General features: G+C 45.3%; 2 protein-coding genes across 3 annotated transcripts in view; both read left to right on the top strand.

Annotated features, from left to right (window-relative positions):
* Prpsap1 (phosphoribosyl pyrophosphate synthetase associated protein 1) overlaps positions 1 to 15,773 on the top strand; it is a 24,683-nt gene extending 8,910 nt beyond the window's left edge. The window contains exons 3-9 of the mRNA XM_010618445.3: positions 1,823 to 1,995; positions 3,411 to 3,526; positions 4,301 to 4,356; positions 5,245 to 5,390; positions 13,340 to 13,410; positions 14,192 to 14,338; positions 14,808 to 15,773. Coding sequence (XP_010616747.1) covers positions 1,842 to 1,995; positions 3,411 to 3,526; positions 4,301 to 4,356; positions 5,245 to 5,390; positions 13,340 to 13,410; positions 14,192 to 14,338; positions 14,808 to 14,966 — 849 coding nt within the window. The 5' untranslated portion in view covers positions 1,823 to 1,841 and the 3' untranslated portion in view covers positions 14,967 to 15,773. The remainder of the gene's footprint in view (positions 1 to 1,822; positions 1,996 to 3,410; positions 3,527 to 4,300; positions 4,357 to 5,244; positions 5,391 to 13,339; positions 13,411 to 14,191; positions 14,339 to 14,807) is intronic.
* A 2,102-nt stretch (positions 15,774 to 17,875) lies between these two features.
* The window catches only part of Qrich2 (glutamine rich 2), a 20,463-nt gene continuing 15,679 nt past the window's right edge, over positions 17,876 to 22,659 (top strand). Inside the window, exons 1-4 of one of the 2 annotated variants that reach the window (XM_033767284.1) lie at positions 17,876 to 18,604; positions 18,784 to 18,867; positions 20,699 to 20,758; positions 20,956 to 21,066. In XM_033767284.1, the coding sequence (XP_033623175.1) occupies positions 18,086 to 18,604; positions 18,784 to 18,867; positions 20,699 to 20,758; positions 20,956 to 21,066 (774 nt within the window). In that variant the 5' untranslated portion in view covers positions 17,876 to 18,085. Of the gene's footprint in view, positions 18,605 to 18,783; positions 18,868 to 20,698; positions 20,759 to 20,920; positions 21,067 to 22,659 lie in introns of those variants that run through there. The other variant, XM_033767285.1, reaches the window with a different exon arrangement.

Genomic DNA, 22,659 nt, shown 5'->3' with positions numbered 1-22,659 from the left:
ATTTTTTTTTTTTTTTTTTTTTTTTTTTTTTGGTTTGTTTTTGTAATAGTTGATATTTGCCTGTTCTTTCATTAATGCAAAGTGAGAATTTTCACTACTGTGTTTGATAAATATTGTCCAGGTTCTATTGCTAAGCATGTGTTGTCCAGAATGCCTGTTCAGTTTTTAAAGATGAAACTTCACCCTTTGCTTGGTTTTAAATATATATGGAATGTTATGACAGGACATAGTAGTAGTGGTGGTCAGACATGGAGATGGTAGAGATAAAATATACATGTGAGATAAACTCAGCACTTTAATAAGTTAAACAAAGAAGAGTCATCCAAACTGTGTCTCTGGGCCTTGCCTGAGATGGGTTCTCCCGTGTTTGCTGTTTTACTCCCCAGTGCTTGACACAAGTGGCTCAGTAAACTGTTGAATGGATGACTGAACTAGAACAGACTGAGTGTTATGAATTCCCAGGTACCTTGGAAATGTTTGATAATTGCTCCGTCCTCGTTATGCTGAAAGACCGTGTGTCTTCTGACTTAGGGTTCCAGGATTGGACGTTATCAGTTTGGGATATGAAGCAGGAAAATGCTCTAGTTTATTTCAGGGGAAAGAAATGGTTACTGGAAAAGAGTGGAACTTACCAGTATCATAAAAGGAATGTCTTTGCAGTCTTGAGGTTGAGCCCTGAATCGACCTATCCTCTGGGAGAGGGGTTTTTATGTCTTTTTGTTTTTTAATCATAGACTTCTGCAGTGACAACAAATACAAATTATAGAGGTGAACTTGGAAGTTCTGTGAGTTGAATGTGAGGATGGAAAACATTGTCAGAGTCCTTGCACTTGCTCACTGCTGGATAAACTGCCTTTGAGATTGGTGGAAACATAAATTGGAAGACACTGGAAGGAAATAGCCTGCTTGTCCTCCATGTTAGCAAAGCTTGCCACTTCTTCTGCAAACATGTATTAGGTCTCTGCTGGTTCGGTGGCAGGTTCCCACTTGGCCATGAGGGCAACCTCACTCCTACATGTCGGTTCAGGAATGGCACTTGCAGAGCCTGCTCTGCCCATGGTAGGACATGTTGATGTGCTGAAGCGAGACCCATTCCTTGCCCCAGAGAAGAGGTATTTGAGGACTCATGGAAAATCCCAGGTGGAGCCAGAAGAGGTTGGAGTACAGGTGGATGTAGGAAGAGTGTCCCAAAGGACTTCACATCCCTGGCTTGCAGAGGAAAAGAGCCCATCTTGGGTCAATCAGCCTCGGCAAAGAGCAGCAGCTCACACTCACTACCATTGGATCTTGTCTTTCCTTCATGTACTTTTCAGGGTCATATTTCCCTCTCTCTTTGCATAATATTTGTCAGGAATCTGTCTCAGCAAGAAGGGACAGGAGAAGTTTTTAAAGGTTCCAAAACCACCTCGTCCTCCATCTCCCACGAGAGATGTCATTCTGTTAGTGACAGCTAAGTAGATGGCAGATGGATTTCCCGTGGTGTCCATGCTGGCCTGAGTCTGAATTTCTGGGAGGACGCTACCAAGTATCAGGTAACCCGTCACCAGCAGCTGCTTTGTATGCTATTGTAAGTGACTGCGTGACTGATACAGATGAGCAAGGGTTAAGTGTCCTGCGGGTTTGAGTAACTGCAGATGAAAAGTGATACACTCAGCTAAGAAGAAAGCTCTCTACTGCATTCATGAGGTGCTACCCTAAGTGGACATGATGATCGAATGCCTGTAACATCCATCTTGGCAGCCCGTTACATTGCTGAAGTTGAGATCCTTTTTAAGAGTTAAGACATTAATTCACTCAGAAAAGCTAATGTTAACTGTTCCAGAGATGTGAATACAGCTGTGATGGAGCTCCTGATCATGGCTTATGCACTGAAGACTTCCTGTGCCAGGAACATCATTGGAGTCATCCCCTATTTCCCATATAGCAAGCAAAGCAAGATGAGGAAGAGGGGCTCCATTGTGTGCAAGCTCCTGGCATCCATGTTGGCAAAAGCAGGTGAGTGGACTGAGAACCTGGAGTTCTGCAGTACGATTTTGGACTCTTCCCTATTTAAGATTAGTTTTTACCTCAGGTATCTAGTTTGGGACCTGTTTCTTTACTGTTCATTGCTTGCTTTTTATTATCTATTTTCTTTTGCATAGTTTGGTTAGAATATATATTTTACAAGTTTTACTGTTTTTTTATCTTTTTAGAATGATAATACTTCATTGTTTTCTCAAAAATCAGGCTTTTTAAAATCATTGTCACTTTTTTTATCTCACCATATCAAATTTTGACGCAGGCTTGCCATTCTTAGTGTGATTTTATGTGTATTTGCCTTCATTAGCTTCATTCTTTTTATGTTGTAGCATTAAAACTGGATTTTTCTTTTTTCTTTTTTGGATTTTTCTTTTAATACTTCTTTAGTTTATAGACTCTTCCTCCTCCCTCTATCCCTTTGGCCTTTTTATAGGCAGCTCGTTTTCATTGTTTTTGTTTTGCTTTTTGACATAGGGTCTCACTATGTACTTAAGACTGACCTGGAACTCACTATGTAGCCTAGGCTGGTCTCAAACTCACAGTGATCCTCCTGCCTCAGCCTCCTAAGTGCTGGGATTACAAGTATGCACCACCACTCCCAGCTTTTTTCATTGTTTTTATTCTATTTATGTAGGAATGGCATAATTTCTGGCCTAAAAATAAATGTAATTGATTTGTTAAAACTGTAATCTTATAACTATTGAGTTTTTGTTTGATGTTTATTAAAAATACTAGTTCTTTGCTTTTGAAATTTTGCAGTGACTCTTGACCATTTGCAAGGTATTTGTACATGTACTCTTTAGTGCTATTGCTTATAAGAGTATTGTTTCTTTATCTTTTCCTGTAAGAATACTACTTAAGGTATTTATCACATAAAGAAATTATTCTAAGCTTCAGCATCTTATGGTTGTGCTATAAGAGATTCTTTTCTTCTGATACACATATTACTTTGCTTCTGCTTTCTTATTCCTTTCTGCCATAGCGACGGTCCTTCAGAATTTCTCCCTACATTCTTAATAAAAGCCTTTTTATTGTTGACATCTGTCATTGCTTTGGTATGTATTAGCCCCATATTCATATTTTCACTTCTACCTCATTTTTCTTTTCTCACTTTTCAGGATCAAGCTAATAATAATAGTAGAGGACAGCACTTTTCTCTCATCTTGAGTTCTTTGGTCCTGTGGGAAGTCCTGGTTCCTTGGCATTAGGCTTGGCACATTTTTTACTTCCTTAAGTTTAATTAAGCTTTACAGTAAGAGTCTGTGCTGGTTCATTATATCCGCTGCCTTCATTCTTCTGGTAGGAAACAGGAGTTGAACACCTAGTTTGTGTCCACTGTTGCCATTAACTTGCAGGGGAGAACTTTGTAATTTTTTGTTTTAAAATTTCAGGTTTAACTCACATTATCACTATGGATCTTCACCAAAAGGAAATACAAGGCTTTTTCAGCTTCCCTGTGGACAACCTTAGAGCCTCACCTTTCCTGCTTCAGTACATCCAGGAAGAAGTGAGGAGCCACCAGCTCACGACCCATTGCCCTCAGACCCTATTTAGTTTTTTCTGGTTTCGGATTTCATCATTGAAAGGCGCATTAGATGCTCGTTTCTTTTCAGCCTTCATGCCTGCGGCAGCCAGATAGACTCAGTCTTTAGTCATGGGGGACCATATTTTTAAAAGAAGTTAGAAACATTTCCTTAGCAGTTTGTTTATGTTTTCTAGAATGAAGGTTTTAAGATTGTTCAATTGATTGACTGATGGCACAGGAGATTGAACCCAGGGCCTTGGCTCTGAGCGACGTCTCCAGCCTTTTTTTTTTTAGACAGGCTGTCACTGAGTTGCCCAGGTTGGGCTTCAACTTGCCATCCTCTTGCCTCCCAGAGTGCCAGGATACAGGAGTGTACCACCATACCCAGCCCCTGAATTTTATTTAACAAGATGAAATCTGGTTTTGAATTTTTTGTTTAGTTTTGAGACAGACTCTCACTGTGTAGTTCAGGCTGGCCCTGAACTCAGCAACTTTTCTGCCTCAGCCTACTGAGTGCTGGGATTACAGGCATGTGTCACCATACTTGGCTGAATTATTTTTTATTTTTGTGATTTAGTATTACTTTTGCAGAGATGCTAAATGATGAAAAAAATTGTAATGAATGAATAACATTTTAACATATTTGATTGCTAGTTTGAATCATTGTTATAAGAGGAAAAAAGTGTAATATCAGCAGCCAGGTTTTTTTCTTTTTATAACCTTTCGATATTTTCTGTTTTTCCTCCATATATATAGATTCCAAATTACAGAAATGCAGTCATTGTAGCTAAGTCTCCTGATGCTGCAAAAAGGTAACTAAGCTAGACCTTTACAAAAATCCCATTGGGGCTCATCTGAAGTCAGAATTAGCTGTTTTGGAATCTAACACTGAAGCTTTCTTCCATGTCATTGTCACATCCATGCCACAGGTTTATATCCAGCCTCCCAGAGGCCTGAGCACAGCTCTGAGTTAATTCATTTTGTCCCTGGGAGGAAATGAAGTTCTTCCTATCAGGTCTCAGGAAATGGAAATCTATGGGGGGTGGGGCTGTGAACAATTTTTAGGGAATAGTGGTTTTTGTTTTGTTTTGTTTTTTGGGAGGGGGTTGAGACAGGGTCTCACTGTGTAGTTCAGACTGCCCTGGAACTCACTATGTAGCCCAGGCTGGTCTCAACTTCCAGCGATCCTCCTGCCTCAGCCTCTGAATGCTGGGATTATAGGCTTGCACCACAACACCCGGCTCTTAGGGAATAGTTTTTAAAGATATCTTTTTGAACAAAGTTTTTCTAAAGATGTCCATTAGAATGCTGAAGGAAGGGTGTAGTTATCAAGAAGAAAAAAAAAGCAAAATTATCTAGAATCAGATACTTCCCCAGAACCCAGCTCATGTGCCCTTGAGGCATTTACATTCTGGCCACTTTTATCTAAATAATTCCTTTGTGTATCCCTAAAAGATTGAGTGGTTATTTTGTTTGTTTTTGTTTTCCTTTTTGCAGTTTCTCTATGCAGTTCAGGCTGGCCTGGAACTTGCTGTGGTCCTCCTGAGTGCAGGGATCACAGGCATAGTGAGTTCAAGGCCAGCCTCAACTAGTTAGCGACCACGCCTGGCTGAATGGTGTTTCCATCTTGTGATTAACAGTGATATAGTGATGCATGGGTTTTCTTTCCAACAGTGATGTCACTTCTCTTTTCTTCTTAGGGCTCAATCCTATGCTGAGAGGCTGCGTCTGGGGTTGGCTGTGATCCATGGGGAAGCTCAGTGCACAGAGCTGGATATGGATGATGGGCGTCATTCTCCCCCAATGGTCAAAAATGCCACTGTGCACCCAGGCCTGGAGTTGCCATGTAAGATTAGCCCTACACAGTACTTTTATTTGTAAATTGAAAAACATTTTAAATAATGTGAATGGCTATGAGTTAACACATGTGGATGTGCTCTCATTATTTTTAGATAATTGAATGGTATTGCCTTGATTTCCTTTTTTATGAAAGGAGATTGCATATGTTACATTTGCAGGCTATAAGGACGGTTAAACTAATCTAGGTAGCACGTAAGCTTTCGTAAACAGCTATGTGTGTGATGGTCTAAAGTCAGAAGCCTGTGTGTCTGGTGAGATGGGTGGTAGCAGCCACTGATCATGTACCAGGCTTTGGCTATCAGGTACCTTGAGCACTTAGTTGAATAATGCAACCCTTTGACCTAATACCCTCCCAACTTGCTGTTATTGATCCAACAGTGTGGAAGTAATTTACTTCCATGGACTTTTGAGTGGTATAAGAAAGGATTCTGGGGCCAGGGATTTAGCTCAGTGGTGCTGCCACCTGCCTCACAAGCACAAGGTCCCAAATTCGATCCCTGGTACCAAAAAGGAAAAGAAATAAAGGCTTCTGTACTGGACGATACAGTATGCTCAAAGTTTTCAAAGGAAGGCAGTTATTATTATTTTTTAAATTTATTTAGCCCTGGACATGGTGGTACATGTCTATCATCCCAGCACCCAAGAGGCTGAGGCAGGAGGATCACTGCAAGTTTGAGACCAGCTTGAACTACATAGTGAATTCAAGGCCAGCCTGAATTGCATAGTGAGCCTCTATCTCAAAATAAAACCTGGGGATTGAACTCAGAACCTTGCGCTTACGAGGCAGGTGCAGTGCCACTGAGCTAAGTCCCCAGCCTAGGGGACTATACTTTTTAAGTTAACTTTTTTTTATCGTGGTGCTGAGGATTGAATTCAGGGCTTCCCACTAAGCTGCATCCCCAGCCCTTTTAATTTTTTGAGATGGTTTTGCTAAGTTGCTGAATTACCCAGGCTGGGCTCCAATTTGTAATCCTCCTGCCTCAGCCTCCCCGGTAGTTGGGTCACGGATGTGCACCACAATGCTTGGCTTCACTTTTTTTAATTTTAATTTTTACTGTTAGTATTTTATTTGCTTTTTGAGGATTCCATAATTAAAATTCTTGCATAGATAATATAGTCACATATTTCAAAATTCAAAAAGCATAAAGTCCTTTACAATACAAAGGCTCCCCAAACTTTTTCTTCTAGCCACTCATCTCTAATACATTTTGCTTCTTTCCTATCTATTCAGTCAGAACCTTTATATATGTATAAGCAAATAAACGCTTCTTTTTCTGTCATTTTTCACACAAATGATTATATATTATACATGTCATTCTGTCCCTTGATGTTTTCATTCACTAACTCCTTCCCTCTCAGTAATATAGATTGCTGTCTTTTTTTTTACAGTTTCAGCCTGGTGTGGTGGCACACACTTGTAATCCTAGCACTCAGGAAGCTGAGACAGGAGAACTGACTCAAGTTTGAGACCAGCCTGGGTTACATAGTGAGTTCAAAGCCAGCCTGAACTACATAGCAAGACCCTATCTCAAAACAGACAAAAAACAAAACAATACAGTTTCATAGTATTCCATATTATAGATATAAGGTACTTTATTTTAATCAATCCCCTGTTGATGGGCACATAGGTTTTTTTTAGTCTTTGGCTGTGAAAACAGTGCTCCAATAATACTATCTGTTGAACCCATATTACATACCAAGAGCTTTTTCTAAGCACATTGGTGGGTCACGCAACCCTCCGTGTAGGGGCTTTTACTATCCCTCATTCTGTGGACCGGCCAGGAGCTGGTGGAGCCAGGGTTTGAATGAGACTCCGGAACCTATACCCTTCCTTTTTCTTTTCTTTCTCTGTCTTGTCTTATGTGATCCTGGGAATTGAATTCAGGACCTCACACTGAGCTACATCCCCCAGCCTTTTTTTATTTTCCATTTTGGAACAGTGGCTCACTAAATTACTCAGATTGGGCTTAAACTTGCCATCCTCCTGCCTCAGCCTCTTGGAGTACAGGTATGTGCCACTGGTCCTAGCTCATACTTTGTTGCTTTTGTTTTTTAGCTTTTTATTTTGAGCTATTCTCAGGCTTAGAGAAAAAATGAAGGCAGAACATGGATACGTATTGTGCTTTTCACTATGGAGTACCCAACTTAATATATATATTTGGGGGGGTGCCATTTGAGAGAGTTACAGGTTTAATGCCTCTTTGTTCCTAAATACTTCAGTGTATATTTCTTAAATACAAAACACTCTTTGATAACCACAGTATAATTATCAGATTCAGGAAACTAACATTGTTACAATACTGTCTTTTAATCCACAGGCATTTTTCAAGTTTCACCAATGTCCTTTAGAACAAAAGATAAAAAACCCTTTGGGCGGGGACCTGATCCAGACCTGCACATTCCATTCAGCTGCCATTGCTCTTTAGTCTCACTCAGTCTGGAATGGCTGCTCTGTTCTTTCTCTCTGTGTCCTTGATGTTTCTGGACAGTACAGACCAGCTGTTTCTTCTGTAAACTGGCCCTGAACTGAGTCTGTTGTCATGCTTGCATTCGGGTCATGCATTTTGGGCAGGAATGTGACAGGAACGTGATGTCTGGCAGGTTCTCCCCTGAAGGCCCCCCAACCCCGCCCCACGATTAATAGTGTCATTTGTTAAGATTCTTTAAATATCTTGACTGTCATCAAATTTAGTATTCATTGATAACTTGCCTGTATGAATCAGTTATCACCGATTATTGACAAATAGTTTCTTTTTTAAGATGGTCTCACTATTACCTGGGTTGATCTGTAATGGGTACTCACAATCCTGCCTCACCCTCCTGAGCAGCTGGGACTACGGGTGTCTACCACTTCACTCAGCTTCAGATGGTTGTTGTGTTTTGTTTTGTTTGGTGCTGGGGATCAAACTCAGTTCCATGTGCTTGCAAGACAGGTGGCAGAACCACTGAGCTAAATCCCCAGCCCCTCTGATGGTCATTTTCTAATTCCATCATTTCTTTGGTATTTATTGGTTGACACTGTAGTGTGAAAAAATTTCCCTCTTTCCCTATTCATTTATGTGGATTTATATGGGTCCGCAGAATCCTCTTTTATTTAGTGGGTTATAATGCTCAGAATGTCTCATACTTGGCCAAAGAGAACCGTGGCAGGCTGCCTCCTGTGTTGTTTTGACACGTCCAGTCCTATTTTGATACTTCCTATTTCCTGCTGTGTTCTTGTAGTTTGTTAGCTCTCAAGTCAGCCACTGATCCAGGGAGCCCTGACTCCTTTGGTGGAGAATGGCATTTAGAAGCCAGGATTGGGCTCTGATGTGCATATGCTCAGTTTCCACCGAAGATGACATGTAACTTACCTGACTTAGGCCCTTTCATAAGCACCTGGATCTAGATCACAGTAAGCAAGTAGGATGCCTGAGTTAGAGGTTACTTTGGTAGATACTGCTGTATTGTCACAGAATTTTACACAGTGATGCTCTGTTCTGAGAAAATCGCTTTGTTAGGGAAGCTGGTAACAGTGCGCTGCCCTCCTGGTCATCCTGTGTGCTCTGGAGCCTTAGTGGAAGACTGCCTTCCTCTGGGGCCGCTCGGATGTGCTTCCATCACATCTTTGACAGCTGCCGTGCAGTCATTTACTATGATTCCCAACTCATAGACTTAACCAGGAAGTCTCTATTTCTTGTATGTGTAATTGTACCTTTTAATTTGATATACTTTATTTATTTTTTATTTTATTTATTTATTTGGGGGGTTACCGGGGATCAAACTTGGGCCCTTGGGCTTGCAAGGCAGGCCGCGAAACCACTGAGCTGAATCCCCAGCTCCCTTTATGTATTAATTATATGTTGATAATCCAGTATGCTCCAAATACATTCCAGTGGTTCACTTATTAAGATATTAGAATGTTATGACAAGGCTAAAGAAAAGCAAATACTCACCTTTGGAGTCTGCATTTTTTAGGAAGATGTAGCACTTTGTCACCTTACACTTGTTCTTTAGAACCAGGAGTGATTTGGTGTTTTGAGACTGGGTCTCACTGCGTAATTCAGGCTGTCCTTGGACTCACTATGTAGCCCAGGTTGGCCTCAGACTCATGGCAGTCCTTCTGCCTCGGCCTCCTAGGTGCTGGATTAGACATGTGCTACCATACTAGTCTCAGGAGTGATTTTTGTCCCCAGACAGTATTTGGCCACGTTTGGAGCCATTTGCTGTAGGTTGTTGCAGCCAGGAGCTTGGTCGTATTACGTCTTGTGGATCTAGACTGGAAGTGCTGTTGACGTCCTACCATGGGACGCTTTTCCAGCCCAGAGCATCAGTAGTACCCAGGTTACTAACCCTGTTTTAAAGTAATTTGTTAAAAGTGAAGTTGTATTAAGTGAAGAAGAGAAACAAAGTTTTTCCATTTTATGAGGTAAACTGATACCTCTCTGATGATGGGCAAGGGCATCTAACTAACTTGAAAACATTTTATGTCATATGTCAGTTCTTTTGCTACAGACTAATCATTATTTGCCACAGTGGTGAAAATGGAGAGTTCAGATCACAGAAAATGAGAGAAAATCACTTTTTCTGGCTTGATTTTCCTGCTTATTAATTTTACAAGAGTGGTTTTCACTACTAAACTGAAAATGGCCATTAGCTCCTCCCACACTTGTGTTAAATTAAATGTTGACTTGTTTGCACATAGGCAAGGTCGAGCCTGGACATAGATCACTCTTTCCTCCCATACTCTTGGTATTCCCTTGAAGCAGAAATAGACCACCCTGAGGACACGTGGAGTGAATATTGCCCCTTTGCTGTTTGTTTTAGCAGACCTCACTTTGGCTAATTGACTCCAGGAAATGGGTGAAAGAGTATGTGCATTTGTGCTCTGTGCTGTGGCAGCATGCCTGAGCCTTTTGTAATTTAAGGACTTTGTAAATGCAGCATTTGCTTATTTGGAAAAGACCAATATTTTTGTTTTGTTTTGTTTTGTTTTGGTACCAGGGATGGAACTCGGGTCTTTGCACTTGTGAGGCAGGCGGCAGAACCCCTGAGCTAAAAATCCCTGACCCCAAAATACCAATTTTATTTTTTTTTTCAAAATACCAATTTTAAAAGCAAAAGACAACATCCTACATTTTTAATAAAAACACTTGAAGTCATTTGATGAATTGAAATTTTTTCCTCTGGTACCAGGGATTGAACTCGCACTTGCCAGGCAGATGCAGCACTGTTGAGCTATACCCACGGCCCTAACTGAAGATGTTTTTAACCATAGCCAGTGCCTTTTTTCTCCCTGTATTGGGGATTGAACCAAGGGTCTTCACACTGAGCTGCTTTCCCAGCCCATTTTTAAAAAGAATTTATTTTGAGACACAGTCTTGCTAAGTTGTCATGTTGTATGGGGTGAATTTGAGCTTGCAGCCCTCCTACCTCAGTCACCAAACCCAGACGTAGCCAGTGTTGTGTAAATAGTGACTTCTGGCCAAATGCAACATGGTATAGTTCATTTTATTCTTGTGTGGGGTTTTTTGGGGTTTTTGGTTTGTTTGTTTTTGTTGTTTAGATAAAATGGAGATAAAGATCTTAAACACAGGGTAGCTTCAGTACTCACTGTCTTCAGCCCTTATCACAAACATGCAGTACTTCTGTGGAAAGTTGGAATTTAGAAGGCTTTATTTTCTGGGTCAGCTATTAGGAATGGTTGGCATTTTGTGGCCTGTGAGGTACTCGTTATTCCCGTGTACCCTATAATAAAGGCTGTCTCTGTTTTTAGCCACCAAATTATGTGTTAAGTTTTATCCAGATCCTAAGGCCAGGTATGCACAAGGAACAGTACATGGGGAGAAAGACTTTCTCTTTAGTCTATTCAGGCCTCTTTTGTAGCCGCGTCTCAGCTTTTCATCTCACCTAACAATAGTTTTGGAGGAGATAAGAGTTGTAGAAAAAGAAACATGAAAATGTGGATGTTTTCTTCATGAACTAGAGCTGAATTTCTGTTGATTATTGATGAGGGGTATTGACTTGCAATCTTTTTCTATTTTTTTACAGAAAAAGGGTCAAAAAAAGGGACCACGTCTCTTTAAGAAGTGGCTAGGTCAATATAGCCAGTTACCCAAATGGTGTAATTTAAAGATGATAGAACCCAAGGAAGTTGGCCCTAATGCTGGCGGCTAAATTCTACCTCTTTTAGGTGATGTTTGACACCCCCCGCCCACGTACTGGGCATGGAACTCAGGACCTTGTACTTAACAGGCAGGCATGGCGCCTCTGAGTTACATCCCCAGCCCAAGAACCTCCTTGACTGTCCATGTTTCTGGGCCTTGTCTCTTAAAATACTCCAGTATTTACTCCAGATAGCACTGAGTTTCAGTGGAGCTAATTTGCTCTTGTGGAGAAAGGAGCACTGGTGCTTTGCGGTATCCCCTGCCCATCAGTGAGAGTCAGCTAGAATTGATTGTTAGTCACTAAATTGTGTAATTACCCTGAATTATATTCTTCCCTCTCCCCCACTACGAGTTTAATATTTCAAAATAATTGAAAGGTTTTAGAAAGAATAAAATGTTCAGCTTGTTCTTCTGAAGTATTCTCCCACTTTCAGTGTACTAACTTTTGTTGTTTTGGTGTTGGAGATAGAACCCAGGGCTTTGTACAAGCGAGGCAAGCACTCTATCAGTAAGCTATGTCCCCAGCCCTATTTATTTATTTATCTATCTATCTATTTATTTATTTATTTTTCTGTTTTTCAGATAGGGTCTTGTAAGTTGCTCAGGTTGGCCCAAGCTTGCAGTCTTCCTGCCTCAGCCTCCCAAGTAGCTGGGATTAGAGGTATGTGCCACTGTACTTGGCACTGACCTCCTTTCAAGGGTGAACTCTAAATCTTTTTCTCTGTCCTATAGTTTGCTTTATATTTTCACGATCTGTTCTGAATGCAGATTTTACAGTGAGATAAGTCTCTACGTTTTACTTTTTATCTTTATTAGTACACGTTTTGTTTTTTGTTTTAGGTACAGGGGTTGAACTCAGATCCTTGTGCTTGTGAGGCAGGCGGCAGCACCACTGAGCTAAAATACTAACCCCTATTAGTACATGTTGGTAGTATACTGTTACGACATTTATCATGGGGAGTTGGTACGTGTACATGACACAGCTTAAGTCTTTCTACTTCCCCTTCCTCTCCCCACTTCCCTCAAGAATCCTCTACTTTTTCTTTTCCTCTTATTTTTATTTATTTATTTATTTTCCTCATTGAGTTTATTGGTACATTCTAGGTATACAGTACAGTTACATTCATCCCTGGGATCTTGTACCTTTACATAACAGGTCTTGGTTCTCATTTTTCCCCCTTGAGAATCCTCTACTTTAAGGACCAGTTAAATGGGGTAAAGACGAAGGACTGGTAGTTTCGCCCTGAGGGTCCGGGCTTCAGGAGCCCAAGGAGTGAGCACTGCCGCATCTGACAGTAAGGCGACAAACACTCTCCAAGTCTGGCTTCTCGGAGAGAGAGCAAAGTCCGCTGCCTCTTCAGCAGGCAGCCTTTCCCTGGTGGGTTTTCAGTCTGTTTCCTCATCAGCCCAGTGAGTCAGTCTGTTCCGAGCGATGTCAGGTGCTGCTTCTCCATTACAGTCAAAGGCACGTTCCTGTTAGTCCTCGAAATCTCCCCTCCTTTACTCTTACCTCATTGTTCTTGGCAATGTATGTTAGTGCAGTCTCTAAATATTCACTGTGTTTTTGGATCGCCCCTTAGGGATGGCTTGCCTTCTACTTCTGGGAGTCGGCACTGGTTTCACAGCTCTGTTTCAAGAGTCGTTAGGTCCATGGAGAGGGAATCCTCATGCCTTGTGATTGTTGTGTCTGTGCTGTGGCTTTGCCGCCACTTCAGGGAGGGAGGTTTGATCATGTTTGTCGGGTGCCACACGCCTAACCGAGGCCTTGTGATTTGTCTTGTTTTGCTAGTGATGATGGCCAAAGAGAAGCCACCGATAACCGTGGTTGGAGACGTGGGAGGACGCATCGCAATCATAGTGGTACGGTGCAGCGTTATCGCCTCCTGTGCAGAGGTGACGCGGCTGGTTCTCAGTTGTTGCCTTTGGATTGTGTTTCCAGCAACGATGATAGATTTCTGCAGATCCATCATCTACCCTTTCTCACCAAAACTCCTTTAGGAGAAATTTATATAGCAGAAATTTATATTTAAATGAATAGGGATTAAAGTAGAAATACAAATATGAAAAGAGCACCACACCGCCCATAGGAAGATTGAGCAGCATAACCTTCAGCCTACAGGTTCTGGGTTCCCTCAGACCAGCTTGCCCGTGATCCTCCTTCAGCTTTACTGCTCTGAGATGAGCTAGCTGTTCCGTTGTCCCCAATAAGAACGGGTGTCTCAGTGCAGCCACACCTAGGATTTTGACATATTGGCAACTTTGCTGGCTAGAGGGTCACTGGTCATTTACGGTAGCTCACTTTACTTCTATTTTCCTCTCATGCCATTTTCTCTTGGAAAAAATAAATGGGACACTGGCTCTGTGGGATGAATCAGGGATTTGAAAAGGAAACGAGCCTTGGCAGTCCTCTGCTCGAGCCGTCATGTCACACATGTGTGACTGGGAGGCTTCACCGCTCTTCCTACCAAGCACACGAGGTACCGTCGAGGCACCCCTCTTGCCATCTCCGGATGTTCAGTCTTTGACCTGGGCGTGTGCTGGGACTCACCATGACAGACCCTCTGAAACGGCAGCATAGAGCAGCAAGTGTGCGTGTCTGGAGTAGGGCAGAGGGCGCTTCCTTACTGCTGTCTTCTTGCAGGACGACATCATTGATGATGTTGAGAGTTTCGTTGCTGCCGCGGAGATCCTGAAAGAGAGAGGCGCTTACAAGATCTATGTTATGGCTACTCACGGCATCCTGTCTGCAGAGGCCCCCCGCCTGATCGAGGAGTCCTCCATCGATGAGGTCTGTCTGCTTCTACAGGGCTGGAACACTGGCTCTGGGCAAAAGTTTGTCGCTGTGGTTTTTAAGAATGATCAAATGACCTAATGTAAAGTTACTTAGCCCAGTGGGTGATGCACACCTGTGATCCCAGCTCTGAGGCAGGAGGACTGAGTTTGAGACCAGACCAGATAAATATGGTCCTCTTCAGTACCTGAATCTGGCACTATAGGAGCATACGAGACTTGAATCTTCCTGCTAATAGGAAAATTGCACCGTATTTATTTATGTACACCATGACATTTCTAGAGCTTGTGTTCTGAGCCCTGTAACCGTTTTTCTGTACAAAGACAGTTTTGATTATAAACTTGTACTAAGTGGAACAGAGTTTCACGGTTTGGAATGTGGACCGTGGGTACAAATGCTAGATGCGCTGTTCTGAGGGGCCGATGCGCATCGGTAACAGCATTTCTTTTCTGTTGTATGTGAGTAGGTGGTGGTGACGAATACTGTCCCTCATGAGATCCAGAAGCTGCAGTGTCCCAAGATAAAGACTGTGGATATCAGTTTGATTCTTTCTGAAGCAATCCGGAGAATCCACAATGGGGAGTCCATGGCTTACCTGTTCCGAAACATCACCGTGGATGACTAAGTTGCTGTCCACCCTCGCACTCTGAAAGAAAACATGTACAAAGCAGTGCCGTCAGCCACACACACAGCATTTCTTTGCAGGGAAGGACCGGAAGTAGTGTGAAGCTAGGTAGTCTTGCCAGGATGGGTGGGGAGGGGGACTCAGTAAAGAAGACCAAGCTAGTGATAAACGACACGGCCTTAAATATCCACCATCACCAACCCTGTTCCTTCTGCAGAAGTTACAGACACGCTCCGCAAAAGAACCTGAAAATTGTTATATTGAAGAGGGGTTAAAAGCAGATAAAGTGTCAACTCTGTGATGTTCATTCACTCAGCTCCTGAGAATGCAGGTGTGATGTTGAACTCGGTCGGGAGCTGAGTGACACTGCCACTGTTTGTATCCAGTTGTCCTCTCCCTAGTCAAGCTCATATAAGTCTTTTGTAGAGAAGCCTATTTTTCTTCCAGAATCTGCCATGCCTACTGCCATGGAATAGCGAAGCATTTGTGTTTTTGTTCCTCTCGGGGTGAGCACACTACAGCCCATCCCTGGGTATCTGTATCACTCTGCAGTTGCAAATAAAAGAGTTTGTTATCTCCCTGGTCTCTACTACACTGCAGAGTTCCTGCTAGGCAGATGGACTGACTCCTGTCCACACTGTGCAAAAAATAGTGGACAAAGGGTTGCCAGAGTCCGTGGTAGGGACAGACCCCAGGCATAAATCTTCTGCACAATCCCTCCCATTCCTAAACGCTAAAGTTAAATCCTTGTTAAAGTCCAAATTAAAAGAAAAAGGAACCAACACTTGTTTGCCTTTATAATAGATGGCACTACCTCTGTTGTGTGACTTGGGACTGACTTGGCCCTCCTACCCACCATTTTGAATCACATCATTGCAATTCTAGCTTATGCACCTTCATCAGGAAAACATGGGAGAGATTTTTCTACCTTTGAGCCTACTCTAAGTGGGGAGTATTGTCTGAAGGAAAAGTGTCTTCTGTGGAATTAACTGGACTCGCTTATTGACTCTCTTTGCTCCTAAGAATTAAAAATTTTTTTTTTTGGTTGCCGGGCGTGCACCTGTAATCCCAGCACTCCGGAGGCTGAGGCAGGAGGATTGCAGTGAATTTGAGACCAGCTCTGGGCTACATAGTGAGTTCCAGGTCAATCTCAACTACATAGTGAGACTCTGTCCCCCCCAAAAAAAAAAAATTATTTTTTGTAGTTTTATTTGTTGATTTGTTTGTTTGTTTAAGACAGGGTCTTGTTATGTAGCCCAGGCTGAGCTTGAACTGGCAGCCATCCTCCTGTCTCAGCCTCACAAGTTCTGGGGACTTAAAGGCGTGTGCCACCATGCCCAATGATCCCCTTTTTTTAATGACAAAATTTCCCTACCCACAGTCATGACTGAGTCACATTAGCTTTTCAAGCATGTAAATGATCCAAGTAGGGAAATGTGAACAGTCTGTAGGGTGGTTAGCGTGATGGAAGGAAGAGCAGAGACCTAGTTCTTACTCGTCAGGTTAGTCTAAAATCCCGCTTAGATCTCCAGCTAACTTTTTCTTGAATCTCGAAGGGTAGTAATTTTTAAATGTACTCACTCAAGAAATATTTAATAGAACAAGTAAGTAGTAGTTCATGGAATTAGAAAATGCTACCCTTTCTTGTATTTAGTGAATCCTAATGTACCTGACAGGATACTAAGCCTTGTACTCGGGTGCAGCTCAGTGGTAGGACCCTAGCCTAATACCCAAGGCCTCGTTTACTTGTTTATTTTTTTACTTTTTGAGACAGGGTCTTGCTTTGTAGTTCAGGCTGGCATTGAACTCGTGACCTCAGGTTGGCCTCTAACTGAAGGCAATCTTCCTGCCTCAGCCTCCTAAGTGCTGGGATTACAGGCGGTGCCCCCACACCCCGCTCAAGTCCTCATTTTCCATCCCAGGCACCAAAAAATTTAAAAAGATACTAAGCCTCAGGGATGTAAATGAAGGTGAGGTTCAGAGAGCTGACGACAGCTGGTATAGTAATTGTGTCTTGGACATTCTTGGAGAAAGTTACTGAAAAGAACTGCACACACGCACCTCCTCACCCTGCAGGGGTGGGCTCCAGACAGATAGTGCTTGGTCTAAGGCTCAGACTTCGCCATCTGGCACGAGTTAACGATCTGAGCACAAAGGCGCAAAAGAGAAGTTGCGCTTTCCATACAACCACCACCTGGGGCCACCGTGTATCAGAAATACGGTGAAAAAATTTCCTCCGCTTAAAAACACTATTCGGACTAAACTAGAAATCTTGAGTTGGTGGAGCACTTGTAATACATGGTAAGGATGCAGTCATAGGTTTCCTCTGAAGCGCTTAGCCTCCTGAGCCCTTGTTAGGACGTCGTGTTTACATGGGAATGTCCGCCGGCCGTCTAGCTCCCCGGCGCGTTTGGGGATCCGGTGGGTTAGGGCCGCACTAGCCGCCTCCGCGGGGGTCCTCGTTTCCAAGTGGGATGGGCATTGTCCCCGAGAGGCCCCGGTCCCAGACCCGCTTCCCTCGATACGCGGCCCTGCCCTGCGGGGTGACAGTGGAGCTGGTGGCCGCTGTACCCCTTACTCTTGTCTTCAGGGCCCCTCAGGAGCGAGTGGTTTCCCGTTCCAAGGGGAAGGACAGGATCCAGCTGAACCGTTAGAGGCGTCCCCGCTGCCGTCCCACAGGCTGACCTGCTCCTAGTGCGAGCGGGCGTTTTCTAAACAAGAGCTAAGGACGCTCAGAGGTGTGCGTTCAGGGCTTCCCTAGGCCCCAGGCTGAGTGTCCGGGTGGCCCTCACCAGCGGTGGCCTTTGTTCTGCGCGGGGAGGTTCTGGTTCTCCGGGGAGCGCGCGTTCTTACGCGGAATCCTGGGGCGCCGGGCTCCTGGTCCCAAACGTTCTGCGGCCCGCTGGACCCCGCCAGAGCGCGGGGCGCTGACTGCAAGAGGCCAGGGTCCCGGGCACCAGGCTCGGTCCTGTGACTCATCCTGCGCGGCCGGGTGCGGGGCAGGGGCGCCCCGGGGACCTCGTAGGGTCCTCAAAAGGCCCCAGAGGCCCGAGGAGCAGTGAGGGGGTGTCGGTCGCCTTTGTCCCTGGGGGCGCGCACCGCTCCCAAGAGCGATCACGATGCCGCCTGCGACACCGGCCACCAAGGTCTCCCTCAGGGAGCTCGCCGACCTGGCCATCGGCACGCCGGAGGTGGGCGCCGTCAACTTCACGGCCCTGCACACCCTCATTGTGGCCATGCTCAAGAACCTCAAACTGCACGACACTGTCATCGACTTCCAGACCCTGTCGCCAGAGGGAGGCCGCTCCCTTGAGTCCCTGCCCCCCTCCTCTCAAAGCTCCCTTCCTAGAGTGCCGCAGTCACATCCCCCCAAAGAGAGGCGCAAGACCCTGAGCAGGTCGTCTGCCCACACGCTGGAGAGCCAGGTGAAGGAGCTGGAAGGCCAGGTGCAGGACCTCACCAGGCAGCTCAAGACCGTGGACAGCCAGATGCAGATCATTGGCAACCACGTGCAGCAAATCACCTCGGTGGAGTCAGACTTCGAGGCCCCCACGGTGCTGGAGGTAAAGGACTTGGCCGTGCTGGACACGGAGAAGGCTCGGATCAGGTCAACACAGGTCCAGAAGGACATAAGGAAGGTGAGCATCCTGGAGATGACTGGGGAGACCGGCAGCCCCTCTGTCCCTCCAGGACCTCCTCCTAGTCCTGTCAGGAGCTGAGCCTTGAGCTGCTGCCCCGTGGCCAGGGTGTGCTGAGCTCAGAGGGGGTGGGCCGGGCCTCCTGTGCCTGTTCTACGCAGCCTTTCTCTGCCTCGCAGCCAGTGGACCTGCTCCATGACGTTGTGAAAGATGTGAACATTTTGAAAGAAGCCTACCAAAAAGCACAGGAATTGAAACCACAGGTGAAGGTGCCCAGGGACCCCTTCTCTAGAGTGAGATGGCCCTACGTGCACTCCTCTGCCCTTGCTCCTTTTCCAGGGCTCACCAGACACCAAGAACCTGAGCTAACCCACAGATGAGCTGACAGTATCTCAGAATATTCTTAGAGTAGTTTCCCCTTTAAAAAGAATTGAGCCCTGCAGTTTGTAATCCCAGCACTCAGGAGGCTGAGGCAGGAGGATTGCAGCAAGTTCAAGACCAGTCTCGGCTACACAGTGAGTTCTGGGCCAGCCTGAACTACGTGGCAAGATTCTGTCTCAAAAAACCTGAAAAAATAAAATTTAAAAAACAAGTTAAGAGGTAAATCAACACTCTGAGAGGCTGAGACAGGAGGATCTTAAGCTGAAGCCAGTCCTGGGCGATGAAAAAAGAGCTGAAGATGTAGCTCAGTTTGAAGGTCCTGGGTGTAGCCCCCAACACAGAAAGAAGAAGGAGAAGGGAAAGAAGGGGAGGGAGCAGAAGAAGAGGAAGAGGAGGAGGAGGAAAGGAGCATAGTGGCACGTGTTTATAATCCCAGTGCTTTTGGAGGTTGAGGCAGGAGGATGTCAAGTTTCGTCCTGGCCTGGACAATTTAGAGATACTGTATCTCAAAAATTTTTTTATATTTTTTAAAATTTAAAATATAGGGCCAAGGATTTAGCTCAGTGGTTTCACCACCTGCCTCGCAAGCCCAAGGTCCTGAGTTCGATCCCCAGTACCAAAAAAATAAAAAATTAAAAAATAAGAAAGGACTGGGGATGAAGGCTGAGGCAGGAAGGTCACAAATTCAAGGCAAGCGCTGGGCCAGTTAATGAAACCTTGTCTCCCAGAATTCAGGGGACGAAGGGCTAGCTTGCCTAGGGTACCTAGGGTCAATCCCCAGTACCACTAAAAATAAAAATGAAAACCAAGTATTGGGCTTTGAAAGCCAAAGCCCAGTCCACAGGGAGGGGGTTGAGATGCGGAGTTGGACACCATCGCCCCGTGGTTATGGACACAAGGTAGGCAGGCAGGGGACAGTCTCACCTGGCCTCGGTTTTTTGAGGGGGAAACAACCCACACGAATGGCTCAGCATAAGCCCTGAGTGATGGGCACAGGAAACCAAGGGAGTGCAACAGACACACTTTCATATTTCAGCCCAGAGGGAAAAGAAGGAGTCGTTAGGAGAAAGTCTGGGGCAAGCTGGGAAGAAGCTCAGGGGTGCAGAAATGTCCCCCGGGCCCCTGGCTTGGACACATCCTGCGCCGCGCCAGGCCTTGTGACCTCAGACCCGCTCCTCTTTGCTCTGGAACATGTACCCCTTTTTCTTTTTCAACTTCAAACGGTAGCGATGTTTCATTTTGTTTTGGCTTTAATCGAATCTAGATTTGGGGGGTTGGCATGGGGGTTCTCTTGAGGGCGCAGACACTGCAGAAGCCCCTGGTACTGGATCCTTGAGAGGCAAAGTGGGCTCTGTGTGGCAGTGCTGGCATCTTTGGCTAGGGGTAGTGTGACATGAACCCCAGGCCCAGCAGTTCTCACCCTTGTGTTAGCACTGACCTTGGGCACGCTGCCCCCGAACCGCCCCCACGGCAGCCCACTTCCCTCCTCTTGTCGTTGAGAAAAGAACTGGCAGCCTAACCTTACCGTAGGCCAGGTAAAACCACGTAGAGACTACAAGCCCTCCCTCTCTCCAAGAGCCACACGCGCGCCTCCTTCCTCTGTTCCCTCCAGCTGAGTGTGCGCGTATGTGCGTGTGTGCGCGTGTTCGTGTGCATAAGCGCAGGGGCCCCAGTAGGGCTGCACGATGCTCATCTCTGAACTCTGCTTTCCAGGATGTTCTCCAGCGCATCGAAGAGCTTGAGAAGCTAATCCGAGAGCGCGACGATTTCCTGGTAACACCGGGGTGCCGTCCCGCCCTGGGGGGAGATGTCCTCGGCCTCGCTCCTCACCAGGGCTGGGCCCAACATCCCTCTGCATCCCCACCGGCCCCGGATGAAGGGGGAAGCCCTTTCTATCCCTGCCCAGCTCCTTATTGGAGTCCCGCATGACTCCAGGACCTGGCTGCATGCGTGTTGCCTTTTATCGTCAGGAGTACATGGGCCAGAAACTGACTCTGGTTCCTAGTAGAGAGGAAGTGACCATGGTCACCTGGGAAGAGCTGGAGAAGGCCATTACCGACGGCTGGAAGGCCTCGCAAGTGGTAAGTGACCTCCCAATGGGTCCTGACTGGTGGCCCCAGTGGGGCTCCTCACCCCTCTTTTCACCGCCGCACAACATTTGGGTATATGGGTTTCTCATAATTTATTTCACAAGTTCTGTATTATGGGTATTTTACAGATTTTTTCCAGTCTTCCAACAATTGTTCCAAGATGACATTCACACATGTGAATAGGATAAAGGGCTAGAAATGGAAACGTGGTCTTGATCTAACTAGCTATTGCCTTCCGAGGACGTCTTTTCAGTTTAGACTCACTCCAGCAACACAGGACAGAACTTTCTTTTATGTTTTGTTTTGCTTTCCAGTACTGGGGATCAAGCTTAGGACCTTGCACTTGCCAGGCAGGCGTGGCGCTGCTGAGCTATGTCCCCACCCTAAGAATTTATTTCTTGACACCCTTTCCTCCCTCCTAACACCTTATGTCAGTATTCGGTATTTTGAGCCTTGCTGGGTGGGAGAATGATACCTAAGTATACTTCTCATTGCTTTTGTAGCTTTTCATGTCTCCTTTACAGTCTTCCCTGACATACACAAGTCCCTTCGCTGTTCATGGGCCAGGATAACCAACCCTTGTGGGAGGCCCTTTACTGACAGTGACTTTTGCTTTGTTTTGTTTCTAAGTAGTAAGGTTTGAACCCAGGGCCTTTGCACTGAGCTACATCCCCGGCCCCCTTTTTATTTTTTATCTTGAGATAGGGTCTTGCTAAATCACTAAGTTGCCCAGGCTGACTTTAAATTTGTGGTCCTGCTGCCTCAGCCTCCCAGAGTGCTGGGATTACAGGTGTGCACCACCACACCTGGCTCCTGATGGTGACTTTTGCACATGGGTCTGCATCTGCCATCCTGAGATGGTGCACAGGATGACCAAATCCCCACTCCTCCACCCTAGTACATCAACCCGGGTTATTTTCAGATGGCCCCCACAGACCTGGATTAGCTGCCCCTTTGGTTCTGACAGTCGCCTTCCCCCAGCTCTGTGCAACTGTGATCCTCAAACAGAATCACACAGGCGCACAGACAGTAGCAAGTCAGTGACCCTTTCCATGCCCCCAGTGCCCACCCAGGGGACCGCCAAATACTAACTGGGTTCACCAGATACCCTGAGGGTCTCCAGGCCGATCCTCAAAAGCAGCAGGGAGAGCTGCAAGAGAACTTTGAAAGTTTGTCCCCTGCCTGGCTTTGTGTGTGTGGTGCTAGGGATAGACCCCAGGACCTCACAGGGGCTAGTTAAGGGCCTGTGTTCCTTCCCTCCCTCTCTCTCCGTGCCTTCCTCCCCTGCTCCTCCCCCTTCCCCCCTACCCTCAAAGCTTTTTTACATATGCACCACTATCACCAACATTTTTACTCAGGCGACAGCAGAGGATGACCACAAAACATACAAATAAGTACCTTTAGACATATTCACTTCTCCAAGGGTAAGGAACATGTTTTGACTATTACTCAAAATGAAAAATGACTCCAAAGGCAAAGAAGAGTAAATACAAACATTAAAAGATGTTTAAGGGCCAGTGATTTAGCTCCGTGGTTCTCCCACCTGTCTTGCAAGTGCAAGGTCCTGAGTTTGACCCTCAGTAC

Source organism: Fukomys damarensis, unplaced genomic scaffold (genome assembly GCF_012274545.1).
Source record: "Fukomys damarensis isolate Sample0158 unplaced genomic scaffold, DMR_v1.0_HiC HiC_scaffold_23, whole genome shotgun sequence".
In the NCBI taxonomy this organism is placed as follows: domain Eukaryota; kingdom Metazoa; phylum Chordata; class Mammalia; order Rodentia; family Bathyergidae; genus Fukomys; species Fukomys damarensis.
This window is presented reverse-complemented; position numbering and strand designations above follow the sequence as displayed.